Below are 18,898 nucleotides of genomic sequence, written 5' to 3' on the forward strand. Positions count from 1 at the left end.
GATCAATGATGCTGCTTGCGAATAGCATATCATAATTCAATGTTGTCCTGTGATCTTATTTTCTGCTGCATGAGTTTATGCCCACTGACTGGTTCTGTATTTTATTATTCAACTTATTCTGTCAATTTATTTTGTGCTTAGTTTACACAATTGTATAATTTGAATACTTAGTTCTGGCTTCAATCCTGCTCTTTTTAATTTCCTCTGTAAACGACAGACTGCCTCTGTTCATGTGCAAGTTTGTTTTATTTTCATTCCTATGTGTGTGCCCCTTGGCACTACTTCTGTACTGTCTTAAGCACAATAAACAAACAAACAAACAAACAAACAAACAAACCCATAGTGATGCTGTGAAGGCATCTCTAGATAAAATCATTACCCAGAATGCATATTCGAAGTGAGGTAGGTACAAGCGCTCACGGGACGCTGGTTTGAGGGTGCAGCATTCAGCCCCAGCTGGCTGTTGAAAGTGAATCCTTTCACTAAAATATCGGCAAACAATTTTCGAGTTTCTATTTGAGTTGGTTTTATGGCGTTTACCGCCCCAAAGCGACTAAGGCTATAACGTACGCCGTAGTGAAAGGCTCCGGATAATTTCTATCACCTGGGGTTCTTTAATGCGCACTGGCAACGCACAGTGCATGGACCTCTAGCATTTCACCTCCATCGAAATGCGACCGCTGCGGCTGGGATCGAACCCGCGTCTTTCAGGTCAGCAGCCCAGCGCCATAACCACTGAGCCACTGCGGCGGCTAGAGTTATTTTTCAATTAGGAGAACAGTGCAAATGTTAGGCATTCACTAGGGAACAGTGCGGGTTAAACTAGGGATGTGCGAATATTGAAATTTTCGAATACGAATCGAATACTTAATATGAAGGAAAAACGCCTTCGAAAATCGAATCGGATATTGAATATCTGTTCAGTGCGGGAAAAAAAATAATTCAGGTAAAGATAAGAAGGCGGATGTTGTTGTCATTATTTTTTTTTTGCAAAATATTGTACGGTCTTCGCAACTGAAATAAACAAACCTAGACTGACTCAGCAACATGCGATAAAATACATGACGTGCACAGAAATATAAATGTATGCTGTTTCATTAGACAGCATAACAGTATGCAACCGGTATTTTGGTCATACAAAGTGAGTAACAAAATGAAATCCATGCATTTACACATGACTGGCAACCAAAAATAGCATGATAGGTAGTAAAAGCTCATTAATTTGGACTTCAAAGAGCCGGAAGAATTGCCCCAATTAGCCAAAGGTGGGGACAGTAAATCCCCCCTAGCGAAAAAACGCTACGCTAAAAATTCATTTCGAGCATACTGTATTAATTTCATATTAATTTTGTGTTATTTTGTCCCTGTACTTAAATACCAAAATGGATGCTTTTTGAGCATGCTACGATCAATATCTTGCACATGCTTACAAATATGCAAAAATACAACTTCTGCCCGCTTAGTATTTATGTTGCACATTAAAAATACAGTAAAAATAGACATCAAATACATTTCATCACATTAAAAATATATATTCAGCTCGGCTTAAAAAGGGCAAGGACTAGTCAGCTTTACTAGACGACACGGATTAAAGTTGTTCAACGTCAGAGCTAATCACTGACCCGCCGACACAAAGGTTTGGTCGGTGATCCTTTCAATGCGATACGCGTAAGGAGCCCCATCCGTGAGAAAACGCGGCGTTAATTGTCATAAGTCAGAAGGCCGATGACATTGCAAGGTCACGTGATGCCACTTAAACCGAATATAAGTCTTCGCCAAATCGCAAATGCCGAGAGAAAGTGTCGTCAGCAGACTGGAAGTGTTCCGAGGAACGCAATACTCGGTGTGCCCTATATATACCCCCTGAGAGACGACACATTATCTTGTCCCGTGGGGCGCTTCCGGCGCGAAGACTGGGCTCCCAAACTGTCGCACAAGTGCGGGACTGATCGTGTTCGAATCTAGGGGTGATCTAGAACAGAAGCGCTAGTCGCAATTTGCGCCTGGCATCGGTCAGGAGTCGAACTGTCAACCAACAAATACATGGGCATCTATGGGAGCCGGTCGGTCTTGCGAGTCGGGGTCCTTTTCGCTGGCATGTTCGGGCCCGGATGTGCCCAAGACGCCCTTGCCTGTCTAATGCTATCAAGTTCTCCGCATGCAATGTAATTAAGAGTTGGTTGTCTCGCTGCTTGACGTTACGATCAGCGAAAGGACGACAGAAAAGGGCAAGTTTTTACTGTTTCCTTAAAAGTGATTTCGAGCACTACAGATTGTTCCGCGGCAGCTTGAAGTGTGATGCAAGTATGTTTACGAGGACTGCCCATTTGTTAGAACTAAAGTGTACTTTGGGCGAATTAATTTCATATTTACGAAAATTCCCTTTTAATGCACTGACAAGGTGCCAAAACAGCATATACATTTTTTCATGTATTCGAAACGTGCTCAAAGCATGCTTCAGGTGAGGTATTTTCGCCAAATTTAAAAAATATATTTTGATTACCGAGCATGAAATTTCAGGAACCTATTTTCCGCATATTTTTGGCGCATTCATGAATATAAAATGGGTTTAAAATACAATATAAATATCTCTTCGCATATTCCAAACGTGTTAATTTTAGCTATACTCCGTTTCATACATAGCAGTCAACGCAGCCAAGGCTACTGCGCCTGTTCGCGCTCCTCGTCCGCATCGTAATGTAGTGCGTCAAAAGTAAAAATCGTAATGAACTCAAAATTAAAGCAAATGTTGGTTGATATTGCAGTATAATGATAACGGTGTTTTATTTTGCAAAAAGATTGCTTTTTCTTTTATGTTCTACAAAACAGAGTGCCTTAGTTTTTTGTTTGTTTTTTCCGGTCCCTCCTGTATCAGGTTTTCGCAGCTAGGCCGGCCGCGCAGGCCGGCCGGTCATGTTGTCTGCTTGAGTGGTTTACCTGAAGCATTTCCTTCCTGCGAGACCTGGTGCGCTGTTCTCTTTTCTGTAAAAATCACCGACCGTACAACCGCTGTAGGCCACTCACATGATACGCGTAGCAAATGTTATATATACCATTCCATAACCTACAGCACCAGTTTCTACACTCTTGTGAGTTGTGGCAGCAGTGAAAAACAACGATAGTAGATTACGATCGAGCAAATGGACAACTTTAGTTACAAAGATGATATTTACAAAGATTGAAAACATGAGAGCGGATGTCAACAATTAAATGCCAGCCACAACGTTCACTCACGCTGCGCTTACATCTAATTGGTGTGTAAGAAGCCCGAATTTTTACTCGTTTATATTGTTACCGCGAGAGGACGATGAGGAGCTACTGTGTGGAGAAGGAACAGCGAGCTTCGTCAACCTCTTTGTGTGCCCTATTCAGGAACCACGGAACCTTGTCGTCGGCTTCTCACAATAACAATGTCAACTGCAGCGGCAAGTGCGCTAATATACGACACCATTTGTTGCGTTCGATGACCTGCGCAGCAGCATCTCTGCTCACGGCCCAAATACACAGCTTTCAACAATCCCCATCTCACCCATAACACACCGAATCCGACATCTAATACAAAACATTACTACGAACGGAAGCACTTCAAAGAATTTTCCTTGTGACAACAGCTCAAATGTGGAGACTTCCCGAATCAGATGCCGCTCATTTTAAAGCCGCTGAATACGCCGATCAATGCCGGGTTGCCGCGAGCCGAGGCTGCTCGGAATTATCGACGCCGCACTGAATTCTATCACCACACAATTAATGATTCATTGTGTGCCGCATGCAAAAGAGTCACTGAACGCCCGAGAACAGCACTTCGCAATCACGTCCGTCGCCAATACACTATAGACCAGATTTTTGAGCCTCTCCTGGGCGCGGCCATTTTGCACCGACTGGCGCGCCGCGGTGCGGGCGTTTCTTTGGGGACTGCGGGGCTGCGGCAGTTCCGCGGCCGCGCCTGCATATAGCCGCGCTTCGGGCGCTAAAAAAACATTGTCGAGCATACTTCCGCTGCGTGGCTGTGTTGCAGGAAGTATTTACGTTATCAAAGCGATAACATTGACGAGTTTTAATGACATTTAGTTTGACATTCAGGTTAATTGTGCCGGCGCTTCGAACGCGCTCGTGCTTAATCGAATTCCGTCTTGGTGCTCCACCGCAAAGAAACTTTTGTTCAATATCAAGCATTAGGTGTGCGCCTAGCATGCAGTTCCAATTCCCATGCACTCTTATTCCTTCCTGCCGGCCGGACATAAGGCCCCCCCCCCCCCCCACCCCTTCCACAAGCAGGGCTTTCTTGTCGCCGCGCCAGTTTATCAACAAATTACCGCTGTGAGCCCACTGAGTCGCAGCGCCTACAGAAAAGAAATTTTGTCATGGTTTATGCAACCTGGTGCATAAAAACGTACTTTCGCTTAATTTATCAAAGCTTGAATAGATATGAGCAGCTAATCTACCTTTCACTAATTCTGAGGTCCGAAGTCGCGTTATTTTATTCAGGAGCTCTCGCCGCGTGTGAGAGCGTTGCGTAGGCGTTTGGCTAAGTGTGGAAAATGTAATGAAATCGCGCATATTTTCCTATGAATAATGTAGATACCGCACCGCTGCGGTGGCTCAGTGGTTACGGCTCTCTGCTCTGGCCCAAAAGACGCGGGTTCGATCCCGGCCGCGGCGGCCGAATTTCGAAGGAGGCGAAATTCTAGAGGCCCGTGTACTGTGCGATGTCAGTGCACGTTAAAGAACCCCAGGTGGTCGAAATTTCCGGAGCCCTTCACTACGGCGTCCCTCATAGCCTGAGTCGCTTTGGGACGTAAAACCTTAATAAACCAAACCAAGCTAAGGTAGATACCAACAGCAGAAAGATACTATAGATAAACCTTTACCCCCCAGATACCTCTGACATGCGTGCGGAAAAAGCAGCTGAAATCGGTAGCGGTCGTGCTTACAATCCTGTGCATGAAATGTTCTTAATGGGAACAAGAGCAAGCTCAGCGCAAGGATGCTGAACACGTACTGGTGATCGAAAACACGCGCTCCGTCGGGACAACCTGCAGCTCGCCTATCCAGTTACTACTCCACTGAGTCAAGTCAGTAGATCTACATTCTGATGCATAATATTATCATAGATGATATCGCACGTAAAAGGCGACAACAAACGACACGACAGCGCAGAAATCTGCTTCGAAGTGCCGGTTTCCAGTCCGTACACTACCTGGTCGACTACCCTCGGATGTCACGTTAACGAGTAACTGCGCACAAGATAACCGCAGCACTGTCTGGAAGAGGGCAAATGTGAGTAGTGACGCACAGCACACACCCTCATACGTTAGCTGATGGAGCACAAAACGGCAGAAGCGAACACGTAAACATGCGTTCTATGCGCGGCGCCGGCGCGACCCGCAGTCCCTCGGGCCGCGCGCGCCGACAGATGGCGACTGGTGTCGAGAGTAGGCGCGCGTCCGCAGCCTGCGTGCGAGGGTAAAAAAATCTGGTCTATACATAGGTTGCACGTGACGTCACTTCCGCCTCCATCAAGCGCTTGCGGCCATGCTGCCGAACCATTTCGGCCGTCTCCGCCCGTCCGTCCTGCGACGCCTGACCACTCCTCCGACACTTTGGATTATTTTCTTATCTTTCGGGCGCGATGCCTACTCCACAGATGAATGAACCATTCAGTGCAGGCTACTGCTCTGAACTTATTCGATCGGCGCGCGTACGCTCCGCACAAAAAGTGAAAATTTGCGACGATATAGGTCCGTACACGCTGCGACCGGGAGTCGACGCGGCGATGAGCGTTGATGTGTTCCCTGAAGTGACCCAGGGGGATATCGTGTACTCTTTCCAGCTTTGTGTAATTGGAAGAAATGAAAGCCTTCTAATCAATGGAAGCACACAACGATTTCTACAGTAGGTAGGTGAGAAGCCTGTCTGCGATGCGCCTACGAGACGAAAAGCTCGGCCTCGGCACGCCGCTTTCTCTGCCGTCATTGCTCGCTGCGGTCGTGGCGATCCGAACCGGCTTGCCTAGTGCTGTAGCTAGGATGCAGCGACGCGGGACCCAGTCTTGTGTTGTCAGACAAATCGGATAGGGTCAACAGCAACATTCACTTCAGGGTGTAACCATTGCTTCCCACGTTTTCGCAAACATTTAGTTGACGACACAAGCCTCTTACCTGTCACAAAGTGCGCTCAGCACACAAGTAAATTTGAGTTATCGGGGTCCAAATTGTCGCGCTTAATGCGAGCCAGCCGCAGCTTGCGCAGATTCGTACTGAGTCATGGAGCGCTCGCACTTGCATGCCTCCGATTATCTGACGAATGCAGATGAAGTTCGAGTTAATCGGCTTCTTGTTTCACCTCGACCTGTCGCTACGGTCGGAGCAGCCAAGGGTGGGACACAAAACCATACTGAATCTACGGATGGACGAGAACCAACACGATGCGAGCTAACATAGGCAGCGGTAAGCTAGAGGCGGTCTGGCGGTGGTTCGGCAGCATGGCCGACTAGCAGCCGACGGCCACCGGATGTGACGTCGGTGCAAGCTATGTATACTGCTTTTTCCCTTCGAAACAAGTAAGCAGCGCAAGTAAATAGCGCAGTGTTTTTCAAAGTAGGCATTAGAGTTTGACAGTTTTGACTTTCTACCTAATGATAATTATAAGAAAAATAAAAAAGAAATAAAGAAAGCAGCCAAGCCGGGAGTTGAACCTAGGCCCTTTGTAAAATGAACACACAGGCGCGCGCTTCGTACCACTCAGCCACGACGCGAGGCGAACGGGTACATTTTGCTTGTTTTTTGCAGCGGACTACTTTCGTACCTTTGGCAGCGTTGACAGCTATGTATGAAACGGAGTATAAGGGAAGGAATGGTTAGTGAGGTATAAATCGACAAATGTGCTATACCTCGGCTTCTTGAGCCATACCTACCATGCTGCTTCTGCTTCTTATTTAGACCGCACAGCTCAGTAGACAGTGATGCCGATAGCAACATCCCCGGGGAACTATCCCAGCAAAAATTAACAGTGTTTTTCTCTGTTACTGAGGCGCGAGTGGAACATTTGTGTTGTGGTGTCAGTTGGCGTCACCAGGGCCGAAGGGTTAGTGACGGGGTCCTTCATATCACCGTCACGCCTGCCGTCACACGCATCTCAGAGGTGCGCGGGTTACAAAGCACCGTGCAATGGGCGGCACTTTTGCAGGATCGCTTGCCCTGCCGGCGACGCTTGCCCCCCTTTGGGAGCCGCATGCAAAATTGCGCAAATGGGCTTCTCCGTTGTTGACTAAAGCGATGTGGCGGAGCTCACGCTAGAAGAGTTTCGAAAGAGATAGGATGAGTGTCACGGGAGTGAACGCTAGGTATGTAACTCATTATGGAAGGATAACAAAAGAAATGACGCGCTTTCGCGCTCTGATTGTTCGATTCGAATGGTCGTCCATATTATCACATTTTATATGTGGGAAAGCCCACTTGCGGAATTTCACATGAGGTTCAAGCTTGTCAGCGTCCGAATGTGACCGGCCAAGCGATAAATGACGGAGAAGGAAGCGAAGAGGATGCCTTTGTGCTGTTTTCCTGTCACTTAAAAGTTGATTTGCGGATAATTTGGACAGATTTTAAGCTTTTGCCACGGTCGAACTCGTGAAAGTCAGAGTGGTACTAGATCGGTGCCGAATATCAGGGAATTTTCGAATAATCGAAAATTCTCGAATATCACTTTCTGGAATAAAAAAATAACGGAACAGCAAACATATTGGATTCGTTTCCGAAATTTTGAATAATCGCACACCCCTAGCTAAAACTTAAAATAATACAAGTAAGGAAAAGGGACTATGATGAAAGCTATGACGAGTGTACAGCTGGCAAAATAAAATTTGTAGCCGAGATAAGGGTGACAATCGAAAAATATTCAGTATTACAATTTGAAAATTTCGCACGCAGTAATCGATAAGAAACTTCATTAAACCTTTTTTAATAAAAAAGTTTAATGCGACCATCACACCAGTTCAACTATTTCTCTGACGAATATTTAGTATTCCTAAAATGCGATGATTGCATGTTAGGTGTGCTGCTGAATTCGTTTCTTGTTTACAACTAAACTATACACATGTCAGTGCGAAATAATTGGAGAATAAAAAGAAATAAAGGAATATGGTCGCAAGCTATAAGGCACTGCAGAATTCTTATCGCTTTGACCTGCCCAGGAAGCCAACTTAGTGTGACTCGGCCAAAGGCCTTGGCTGGACGTCTTATATACTAGTAATGAATTTCGCTAAGACGAAAGACCGGGCTTGCAGGTACAGTTGAGCCCGATTTGAAGGTTATCGTGCTAGCGTCGACCCGGAACATGAACAGCGCCATGGCCCAGAATTCGCTGCCGAGGCGAGGGAGGTATCCGGCCAGCTTCCCTCACTCTTTTTGCTGTTCCTTCAGCAGCCGTCACTCCCTGCTGGGCTATCAGTTTATTTTTTGGTTCTGCGAACAGGCAGTGATCGTAGTGCGCACGACGTATTCTTCGGTATTATCTGGTGAACAAAGGCTATATGACGAGGCGATGCTGCGTTGATATATTTTTTTCAACTTCAAAGTCGTGAAAATCAAGAAGTGCCAAGCACTGGCTTTACCAGATCTTCCCCACCAATTTTGTTATCGCCTGCGAAGATACGAGACAAACAAGTCCGCACTTTATCGCAACAAATTGAAAGCTTAGAATAGAGAGGAAGGGCGGTGGGTTCGTCGCGGGGGTGGTGGTTGTTGTATGGAACAGCTATGGTGGCTAGAAGGGGTAGGTGGCGTCAACGCCGGCGCGTTTGCGGCGAAAGGGCGCTCCGTCAATTCATGCCGCCATCGCGGTGGCCGCAGCGGCGCTGCGGTCAGCATTTCGATGCCTCCCGCGCTCCCCGCTCCCTGCTCATGCGTGCGCACGTGCGGTTGTCGTCTGCTCGTCTCGACGGTGCTCCCACGTGTTTTTCGCTGTGTTTCTTTTGTGAAGGGGTACTTGTTGGCATGCATGCTTCAGGTCCGTGTCCTGGATCAGCAAATGGATCATCGTACAAAGAAAGCGAGACAAACGCACTGCTTTGCGCCTAACTGTACGTCTGGCTACGTATCGTCAAGGAAGTCGGGTGAGCGTGTCACTTCGTTTTCTGTGCCAAAGGACCCCGAACGCTTTGAAGCATGGCGACGAGCCGTGCCCCGGGCTCACAAAGCTCTCGACGAGAACTCAGCCCTCTGTGAACTTCACTTTGATGAACAGTATATTGTCCGGCACTTCACGCACGTGATCAACGAAGCAACAGTCAAGATTCCCCGTGATCGACCCGTGCTTACAAGCGACGCGGTTCCAACGATTTTCCCAAATTCTCCGTCGTACCTTTCCAAGAAAGCCCCTCAGAAGAGGCAATCGAAAACGTCGACATGCGGCCTCCCCTCGAAGCTCCAACGTTGCGAAATGGGTGCCTCTTCAAAAGGCGTAGAGACCGCAAATGATGAAGGGAGTGTTTCAGATCAGCAGGCTCTTGCATCTGAATTTTGCGTTCAAAGATGCGAGCTACCAAGCGTGTATTGGTTCAGACACCAGATCGCTGGTTCTGATAACGTCACGGCTTTCACTGTGTGTGCATTAGAAGACCACAATCTCTACTTTGAAAAGGTAGTCCTCGTGATGTCGGACAGCAGCGCGATTCAAGCGACGGTGTTAGTGCAAGCAACCCAAGTCAGAAGCGTCGAGGTTACCGATGCTAAAATGATTGAAGATCTTCTTCTAGAGGTAGACTCCCTTATTCCATGCAAAGGCTTTGGAAAAAAAGGAGAGTTCGAAGCCAACTCTAAGCACCGAGAGAGGACCACTGCTTCAGTGTGAAGCAAGTAAGAAGCGACAGCCTAATGGACTTGGTATCTTTTCTCCAGCTTACATAGTTGAATCTTGTAGGCTGCCCAGAACACAAAACAGCACTCACAAACAGAATCATCAAGTTCTATGTGCTCACAAGGCTTCATTTCTACGTGAAATCTCAGAACGCAAAACGGGACGAAACGCGGGAGCGAATGAAGATGTTAAAACTTCGACGAGTGCTCTGAAGTGTGCCTTCTAAGCTTTCCACTTTTTAATTAGCGACTTTTATAGTTTCAGTCATAAGGTACATGTGCAGTATGTTTCTGGGATACATGATGTTCCTGACGATGGTCTAAGCTATTTTTCAACGAGTCACTTTATTTTTTCTGTTACGTGCAGTAAGTCTATGTGATACATGATGTTCCTTACCCTCTAAGCTTTCTATTTTTTAACGATCGAGTCATTTTTATAGTTTCACATTTGTGCAGTATGCCTCCGTGATAAGTTCCTGAACGTAGTGTGAAATAAAAGTTATATTCACATGTTGGTTTGCTTGCGCAGGTACATGACTGCTTATTTCTGTGGCGCTCCTTTCGTCGAGAGTTGCGAGATCGTGTGGGACTCGCAAGATTACTGTGACGACCCCACATAATGCGCAGGTCCACACGGGACGGAGAGGCAAGAAGACACCGTATGGCTCAGTTTAAACAAAGTGATGTATTCAATAATTACACATTGTACATCAGAGGCTGGGGCGTCCGAGCTTACGTGGCGACGCCTTAATGGGGGCGATGGAGGGGCTCCGGAGTTTCGATCCGTCGGTGGCTGGCAGAAACCGCGCACCGTCCGGCTTCGGCGCTGAAGGACCCTTTTCGTGAACGATGTCGTCCTCAGCGTGCCTTTCGTCCGCACAGGCCAGCTATGTCTGCTCCGCCGGCCACGCCCGATCTCCTGTCTTCCCGGCTGGATTGTTTCCTTCTTCCTCCTTTCCACGGCGGCGCCTGCGGCACCCCCGACCTCCCTCGTTGGAATGTCGTTTGTCTCCCGTCGGCAGCTTTCTTCTCTTGTCCGGTTGTCAGCCTCCCCTGCCGACCTGCCTCGTTGGGATGTCGTTTGTCTCCCGTCGGCAGCTTTCTACCATTGTACCCCTTCAGTGGCTTTGCCGCCGCTGGGGGCTCCGTCTACGCGGCGCCGCCGAACGCGGACCGTTTAAGGGGAGACAAGGGAGTAGGACGGTTGAGCACAGAGAAGATTCCGCCGAAGATATGGGCCCTGGTAGCTCACGCACGGAACGTCACATTACTTTCTATAGTGAGCGCTTTCACGAGCTAAAAGCGTACGCAGACTGATGATCACTGTAGGCTGTAAAGTCTTCACCTCAGTTTCAGACTAATCTGCGCGGGTGCATCCAGCGTGAACTCAAAACAAAATCCAGCTTTCTGCACGCACGCGAACCCGGCGCAGCCAGTCTTTCCTGCGCGCAGCCCGCTCGCCCCATCGCACTACGGACAGCAGCGCCACCTACGCATGGCATGAAATGGAAGCGCGGCGCTCGCCTCCCGGTCGCGTCGCCTACCCCTTCTAGCCACCATAGAACAGCGAACGAGGGAGAGAAGAGTGCGAAATCATGATTTTTCCTGTTCCAAAACCGGCCGCCAGGTGCATGGAGTGCTAGGCTGGTCGACGCTCGCGCGATAACCTTCAAATCGCGCTGGACTGTACATCCACTTCTACGTAACAGCGCAGCAAGGGACACGGACGCAGAAAAGAATACGACGACACGTGAGACACGACGTCAGCGGTTTTGTTGTGGTGTTCTTTTCTGCACCCGTGTCCCTTGCTGCGCTGTTACGCAGAAGTTGCATAGTAAGCACAAGGTTCTCAGGTTGATCAGGTCCACTAGATTAGCTTTGATTTGCAAGAGTAACCTGGCTCCATCTACAGTGCTTACACGCCAGACATCAAGTGTGAAGCCAGCGGCAGTATCAGCTTTTGTTTATAATCACTGCCCGGAGTTGAGCCCTGTTGAACGGCACAGCGAACTTTCTCTCTACGTGCACTGCTGAGTGACGTATACCTGGCACCCTTCATTGGAAAGGTGCCCAAGAGATATTATATACAAATAATACGACCCTCTGTATCAGAGCACTGTGATAGGCATCCGGTTCGACTGGACGCTAATTTAACTCGCGCATTACGTGACTTATGGATGCCCCTGTTTGAACAAAGCTGATTTTGAGTCCCATCGATGCAACTATAAACGATTCATATTTGAAGGCAACCATCGTGTAGTGGCCCCTCTAAAGGGCATTACGCAACGGACGGGCAGTTTGCGGGAAAAAAAAGAGGGAAGGTCAAGTATGTGTCTCACGTCCGATCGCACGTCGTGAACGAGTCTGATCGTGAAACCTTGGTGCAATGCACACCAGTGAAATGGTAGCGACAGTAATTTCTTAAAACTGCCTTTTTTCTTTGACATTAGATAAATATGAAAATTCATAAAAAAAACTTAGGTTAAATTGCAATGATCTCATTTATTTGACCGTACAGTCTGCTCTTAACTTCAAAACGTGTCGGAAATTCATTCGATATGTTCGGTAGCTCGGTACAGACGAACCTACTTCAAAACGTGTCGGAAATTCATTCGATATGTTCGGCAGCTCTGTATAGTCGAACCTACGAATAACGAACTTTTGCTAATTGTTCGCTATGCGTAGTTTCGTCGTCAGCTACAAGGGTAATGAAACTAGATTGCGTGGGACTGAACAATATGAAACAACGAAACGGAAAATGCAACGAAACTTCAAACTTATACACACATCTCTCCCTTCTGTAATTCAAAGGAATGTGACGCGTAACAATTATCCAAAGCAAATTATTTAGGAAGTTATTTTCAGCTGAGAGTCATCAGGAGAAAAATAGTTTCGCATGCAGAATCTGTCATTCACAAATGAGATTTCACTAAGTATGAAGCAAGAGCTGCTCTCTCAAAGCGCAAAGTGGCCAGGCGCTGCCCATATCGCAAATTACTGTTCATGCACTCGATGACGTGATTTGCACTTGAAAACAAGGCTGGGCGCGATATTCGAAACGGTCATGGTCATGAACTATGGAGGCTTTTCGTTATCGACAAAAAGCCGCGGGCGCTCAACTTTCCTTCCCATAACTCACCCGCTGCATTAATTAGTTGCAAACTGGGACGCTTTGCTGTACCGATATTTTGGCGCAATATTGTGTTTTCGGGATTTTCCTGTCTCACCTACTGAAATTGCTGCAATAAAAGAAGATCGTTTGTTTAGGCAAGCTTAAGCTTAAATAAATAAATAAATGACCAGGGCACGTAATTTTGCAGGTGTGCACACAGCGGTAGGGAATGCATACGAACGTTGGTTACAGCTGAGTCGCCGTCCATGCCGGAGGTTCTGAGGGGGAGCAGCGCTCTCCGCAAACACCGCCGAGTGAGCAACGTCGTTGTAATCTGTCAGCTCTCGTTGATGGTTCCGGGTCTCCTCATGCTGAACGCCCCTTCCAAATTCAGGTGTGCTGCCTCGCTACGTTTCCGGACCTAACCGAATCGCAAGGTCCATGGAGGTCGACATGTCGAGACTCGAGAGTTGGTCCTGCAAACGGTTGAGATGCATGCTCGTATTACCACGGCTACCGACGACCGGCGTTTAGCCATACTAAACAGGGGACTCTGAAGAGCAAGACATGCAGTGCGAAACCGAAACCTTTCAGTCGCCGCCGTGCTTATGCAGTCGCCACTAAAGCGAAATGATAGGATAAAGCGGCTAAACGCTCTCAGTGCGCGCTTTATACACTCGTTGAACACGCACACACACAAAATATGTGCCTCCAAGCACATATACGGACCTAATTTCGTCCCGGTGCTGATAAATGTGCCAGATGACAACGTTGGATAACGACGTGTTCATGGCACTAATGAAAAAGGTGACTTGATTTGACCCAATATCGGTTTATGCCCCTAAAACGTGACAATAGAAGTGCTCGTTTAGCCCTGACATCACCGCGGAGGCTCAACCGAAGAGAGACAAATAGCTTATGGGCAGTCACATTTATTGTCGGTCGCTATAATTCCGTGTTCTGACGGAAAGATAACCATGCAGATAAGGCTTAAAGAACAGCAGCAATGCCAGGCCGTTAAGTATAAGAAGCTATGACGCGTGCAGCGCTATTACCGGCTTTGAGCCCATACAAGAATTGCCGCTACAACTGCAATATGCGAGTGCGCGGGAGGAAGTCAATGTGGTGAAAACGGCGAAAAGTGGAAGTATGCTGCGGCCTATTGCGAGAAAAATTCTCCGAGCAGGAAATAAAGGCACAACCGCTGACTTCAGCTCCGCTGTGCTTTACGGCTTCGCAGTTGCATAAGCGGCAGAGATAAGTGCACGCTATGGATGCCCCACTGCATTTTCGCGAATTGCACCTTTCCTGCGTGCATTGCCGTAAACTCGTTTACAGGTTGACGCGCTCCGCGCCTGCCATTTCACTCGGTCTGCGGGCCGCTGCCGGCTCCCACTATGGAGGTCCACGCGGCGAATTATCAATCGAAGCGCGAGCGCGCGTTGTTCTGACAGCGAGCGCCGCCGCTGGAAGGCAAGGAGGCCTACCAACGGCCCGACTGTGCCCGAAGGCAGCGAGCTTGCGGGGGAACCAGACCAGCCCTTGGTGCTAGCATTGCCGAGGACGGCTATCGTCCTGAGCGACGGTTCGCAGCTGCTCTCTTTCTCGTACGATTATGGCTCGCGATCGATGTCAGTCGCCGAGCGGTAACGAGCAGCGGAACGCGTCACCGATCGGCGCCTGGCGATCGCGTCTTCTGGTGAGCCAGCTAACCCGCGTCGAGCGTTCCGTGCGCACGAAGCGCACTATCGGAGCGAATTATCCCTCACCTCTCGTCCACTGGTGCACAGATCGATGATATACTTGCAGCCACAAGGTGCCACGCCGTGCGACTTACCTTCCACTTGTTGCGAAAGGCTCCCGCCGGAAGCTTTCGGCCGCAGGGGCGCGTTAGCCCTTATCGAGCGATAGCGGCCGCAAGTCGAGAGGGCGCCAGTGAGAGTCCAACACTCCTGTACGCAGCTGGACGTACCACTACAAATTTCGTGCACCGCGTAAACATCGGACCGAAAAGCTATTCAGACTTTAATGTATCACCATATAATAGCGGCAACCATTCTTCGCAGAAGGAAAAAAAAAATCTTGTGGCAATCCTGGCAGTGCAGAGAAACCGCCCTTGCTCACGGGTCCATTTCCCGGTCCCCGATAAGGAAGATAACGGCTACGCGCACTCTTTAGAGGCACGCCAACCTGAACGGGTCAGGCTCGTTGAAAAAGAGGCGCAGTCGTCGAAGCATACAGGGTATTTTATTCAACATTTTGGCACAGGGATTCATTCAGTCTGGTGAGAATAAATATGGTCCAGAGAAAAGCGTCTTCGTTTTTGCAGATGCAGCGTTCATCTCAGGATCGGCCGGCAGTTTTTGCTTGCGTTGCGAAGCAGTTATCTCGGATCATTTATTTTAGTAAGGAGGTGTGCCTGCGATGCACAGGTAGTCGAGATGCTGGCATTCATAGTAGACACGTAAATTAAGTCGTAATGCTCATCATGTCGCTAAGCGCAGCTGCTCGTCTGTTATATATAAGGCTCCTGGAGGCAGAGGCTCTGCTCTATTGGGAGTTTATCTTTCTGAGTGCAGCATTGGCGTCACAGAGTGAAACACCGGTGTAAGCATCTGCACATCAGTGATTCACGCTCTGGGCACTGGAAACGGGGGAAATTAATCGTGAAAACTACGTTTTTATTCCAGGCGTATAGAAAACTAGGGCATTCTTAGACAATGTCTTCAAGTATTAAGGGCTGGTTAATTCTAATAGTTTATGCAGCTTGCGCAATCGCAACAAAACTTAACATGCACATAGAGTGCACGTAGACACCGAGATGAACGATGCGTCAGCTACATGTGGAAAACTGCTTCACAGTCATGTATGTACAATCTCGTCTCGTTGGAAAAAGAGAAAAAAAAAATCAATGCTTTCAATGAATGCATTACACATCAGGGAGCACTCAGAGAGTTGGCACATCGCGTGCAGATCTGGTGATGTCACAAAACACATTCAAAACAGCGGCTGTTGCAGAACAAACCCTCGACTTTAGAGAAACTGGGACGAGTTAGGAGAACGAAATGAAGCAAAAATATGTCTCCTGCTTACCATTATAAGCCTAGCTTTCTTTTTTCATGAAGGGTCCTCTTTCCGATGCCACGTTCACTACTACTCTGATTACCTATTTCGCGGTCTTAACGAGAAACGCCACAAGCACCTCATTTTTGTCGGTCGCTCGCAGCGCTCTCACTGGCTGAAACAGACAGGCGGAACTTGTACAGTTTGCGCGCCTCAGCTGTGGCTAACGTCAGATGACATCGGTGCATTCATCGAAGTTTGTTCCTTCCTAACCCGCTCGGCCGACGTTTCAGGGACAGCTTTCGAGGTTGCTGAGCCCCAAATGTTCTTAAAGATTCCGGGTGGTGTAGCCGGACTGCTGACTTTGGCATCGAGGCTGAAAACCCCGTAATGAACTACCAGGGCACGCGAAGCCGAAATAGAATTTTTATATTCACTGCCTCGAATAGCCGGGTGCGTCAGCTCTACGGAAGTCGCTATGTGACAGCTCTTTTGACTCTGATGGAGATCTCTCACAGCATAATTGTCACAGAGCTGCTGATAAGTGGTTTGCGAGAAAACATTTCAGTCAACAGTACAGCAAACCAGCCATGCGGCCGAGCTCTGAGTATTGGGTGCGTATTCGGTGTGCCACGCTAAATGACTGCGACTCACAAGGCTCGCTAACGAGGTCGCTGCCTTATTGCAAGCCTAATTTAGCGAAATTTACCTTAGTGTAGTTTAACGCGAAGCTTCGTTCATATATGGCAAGAAGGCTTCTTTCCCGCCTTCGTGAGAGTGGTTCTAGCGAGGCTCTCGCGCAGAAAACCAACCGACTGTAATGCAGGAAATAACCTTCCACGAATTGTTACACCTGGAACATGGAAGACTTGCGTGGACAAGCCGACCCAAATTTTGACTCACATGTTCTGGAATCGCGAGCTTCCAGTTCAAAACATACGCTAAAGGAAAATAGACCCCCTCCCGCTTACCTCCTGAGAGTAAATTCCAGCGCTGGACGCCTGTCATCCTCAGAACAGATCAAGTTGACCTAGCACGCAAGACGAGAATTTCACTAACTTGCGCGAACGAGTACTACACGTCGTTAAAGCTCGCGTCACGCAAACGCCTTCACAATCTCACAGACGCTGTGTGTCAGCCATGGTGGTTCGTGGAAGCGTCGCCGGCCAAAACCTAGCACACTTGAAGCCTTATCAAGTCGTCTAGGTGGCACCACTAATATCGCGAATCTGGTAATCATAATCATAAAACTGAGAGCAAGCCGTCACCTGCCGTACAGTTAGCTTTTCTGATGCTGCCTCGACGTTCCCCAGAGCCCTCCCCCTCTGCGAATTTGTTGCCTGCCCCTAAAGCGCCTTTGAAGGCGCTGACTAAGTATGCATAATTCTCGTGAAACCTTGATTGCAGGTGAAAGCTGGCTGTTGCATTCGTCAGGACGGGCCGTTAAAGCGGTGTTTTACTGAACAAGTTTATTAGGGTTTAACGCCCCAAAGTGACTCAGGCTATGAGGGACGCCGTAGTGAAGGGCTCCGGAAAGTTCGACCACCTGGCTTTCTTTAACGTGCAATGACATCGCGCAGTACACGGGCCTCTAGAATTTCGCCTTCATCGAAATTCGAACGCCGCGGCCGGGATCGAACCCGCGTCTTTCGGGTCAGCAACCGAGCGCCGTAACCACTGAGCCACCGCGGAGGGTCCTGTTTTATCGAGCAGTCCACACTTGTCCTCTCTTTTCTGCGCTTCATACACCATTCCTTCGCCAGGACCGAGCGACGCGCGCGAGCACCGGAGGCACTCGCGACGCTCCAAGAGTCTTGCGTGTTCAGGTGATGACGACCCCCTTGTGGACGCAGGGTCCCCTGGGCGCCTGCAGCAGCGCCGGCCACAGGTAGGTGCGGATGCGCTCCGAGCGGTGGTCGGACGTGTGAAAGCGCACGTGCAGCTCCCGCCGGAAGGCACGCGTCTCGAACTCGAGCACGAAGCCGTGTATGCTGAGCGCCCAGGCGAGCCGCACGCAGTCGCACACGTAGCGCGTCAGGCCCGCGCAGCCCTTGAGGCACGGGTAGTCGTACAGCGTGGCCCAGATCTGCGCGCACACCTCCTGCGCAGCCGAGAGAGAGAGAGGAGCGTCAGCACTGCTACATCGAATGCGCACACTCGCGAAAACCGAGTTTCAGTATAGCTAAGCGCGATAGCGGACCGAAGGGAAAATTAAGCTAGCGTTCCGCAAGCAGCTTATCCCCACAGAGAGTTTCAGTATAGCGTTCCGAAAACGTTAAACGAGGTATACATTACATGAAAGAGAAAGACCTTTTTAAAAAGCTTGCCACTCCCATTATTTTGGCAATAGTACCGAAGGTGATGCACTATTTTAAAGTGCACTATTCTAAGGTGAAAATAGTGCCGGAGGTGATGCTGCGTTGGTGCCCCGACCTGCAAATCCTCTACTGTCCCAGCCTTCACCCTGTAATCCTATTTCGCGTATTATCACCTATTTTTTATAGGTGAGGCACTATTTTGACCACTATTTTGGCAACAATATTATATATCAGGTCTTTTACATACAATTAATACAGTAATGCTAACAAAAGTTCAACGCTGTTAAATTATCTCAGTGCATAAAACACTGGGACAAAGCTCGAAACCTATTTATGTAACATGTCGAGCAGTTTCAGACGGTTGCAACGCAGCTGGAGGCTCCATTAGGCCTGGGCGCGCCAAAATCGATACTGTATCTCAACAACTGGGCGTGCACAACTTTGTCGTCGACTTTTTAGTCAAATAAGGTCAGTCATAGCGAAAGGCAACAACACCAGTATTTAGCGGTAAACGTGCCGACTAGAACCTCAACGACTGTTTATTCGCCTGAAGC

The 18,898-nt window shown here is 48.5% G+C and overlaps 2 protein-coding genes across 6 annotated transcripts in view; both read right to left on the reverse strand.

The window, feature by feature from the left end:
- LOC149349880 (TNF receptor-associated factor 5-like) overlaps positions 1–15,019 on the reverse strand; it is a 29,235-nt gene extending 14,216 nt beyond the window's left edge. For 2 of the 5 annotated variants that reach the window (XM_089578862.1, XM_089578858.1), the window contains exons 1-2: positions 14,733–14,887; positions 13,205–13,439 (exon numbers count right to left, since the gene is read on the reverse strand). In XM_089578862.1, the coding sequence (XP_089434988.1) occupies positions 13,205–13,231 (27 nt within the window). In that variant the 5' untranslated portion in view covers positions 13,232–13,439; positions 14,733–14,887. Of the gene's footprint in view, positions 1–13,204; positions 13,440–14,732 lie in introns of all 5 variants that reach the window. The other 3 variants (XM_089578859.1, XM_089578860.1, XM_089578861.1) reach the window with 3 other exon arrangements.
- A 172-nt stretch (positions 15,020–15,191) lies between these two features.
- The window catches only part of LOC149349881 (uncharacterized), a 64,649-nt gene continuing 60,942 nt past the window's right edge, over positions 15,192–18,898 (reverse strand). The window contains exon 6 of the mRNA XM_089578863.1: positions 15,192–18,127. Within this exon, the coding sequence (XP_089434989.1) occupies positions 17,849–18,127 (279 nt within the window). The 3' untranslated portion in view covers positions 15,192–17,848. The remainder of the gene's footprint in view (positions 18,128–18,898) is intronic.

Source organism: Amblyomma mixtum, chromosome 3 (genome assembly GCF_055824585.1).
Source record: "Amblyomma mixtum isolate Tamu chromosome 3, ASM5582458v1, whole genome shotgun sequence".
NCBI classification, from domain to species: Eukaryota; Metazoa; Arthropoda; class Arachnida; order Ixodida; family Ixodidae; genus Amblyomma; species Amblyomma mixtum.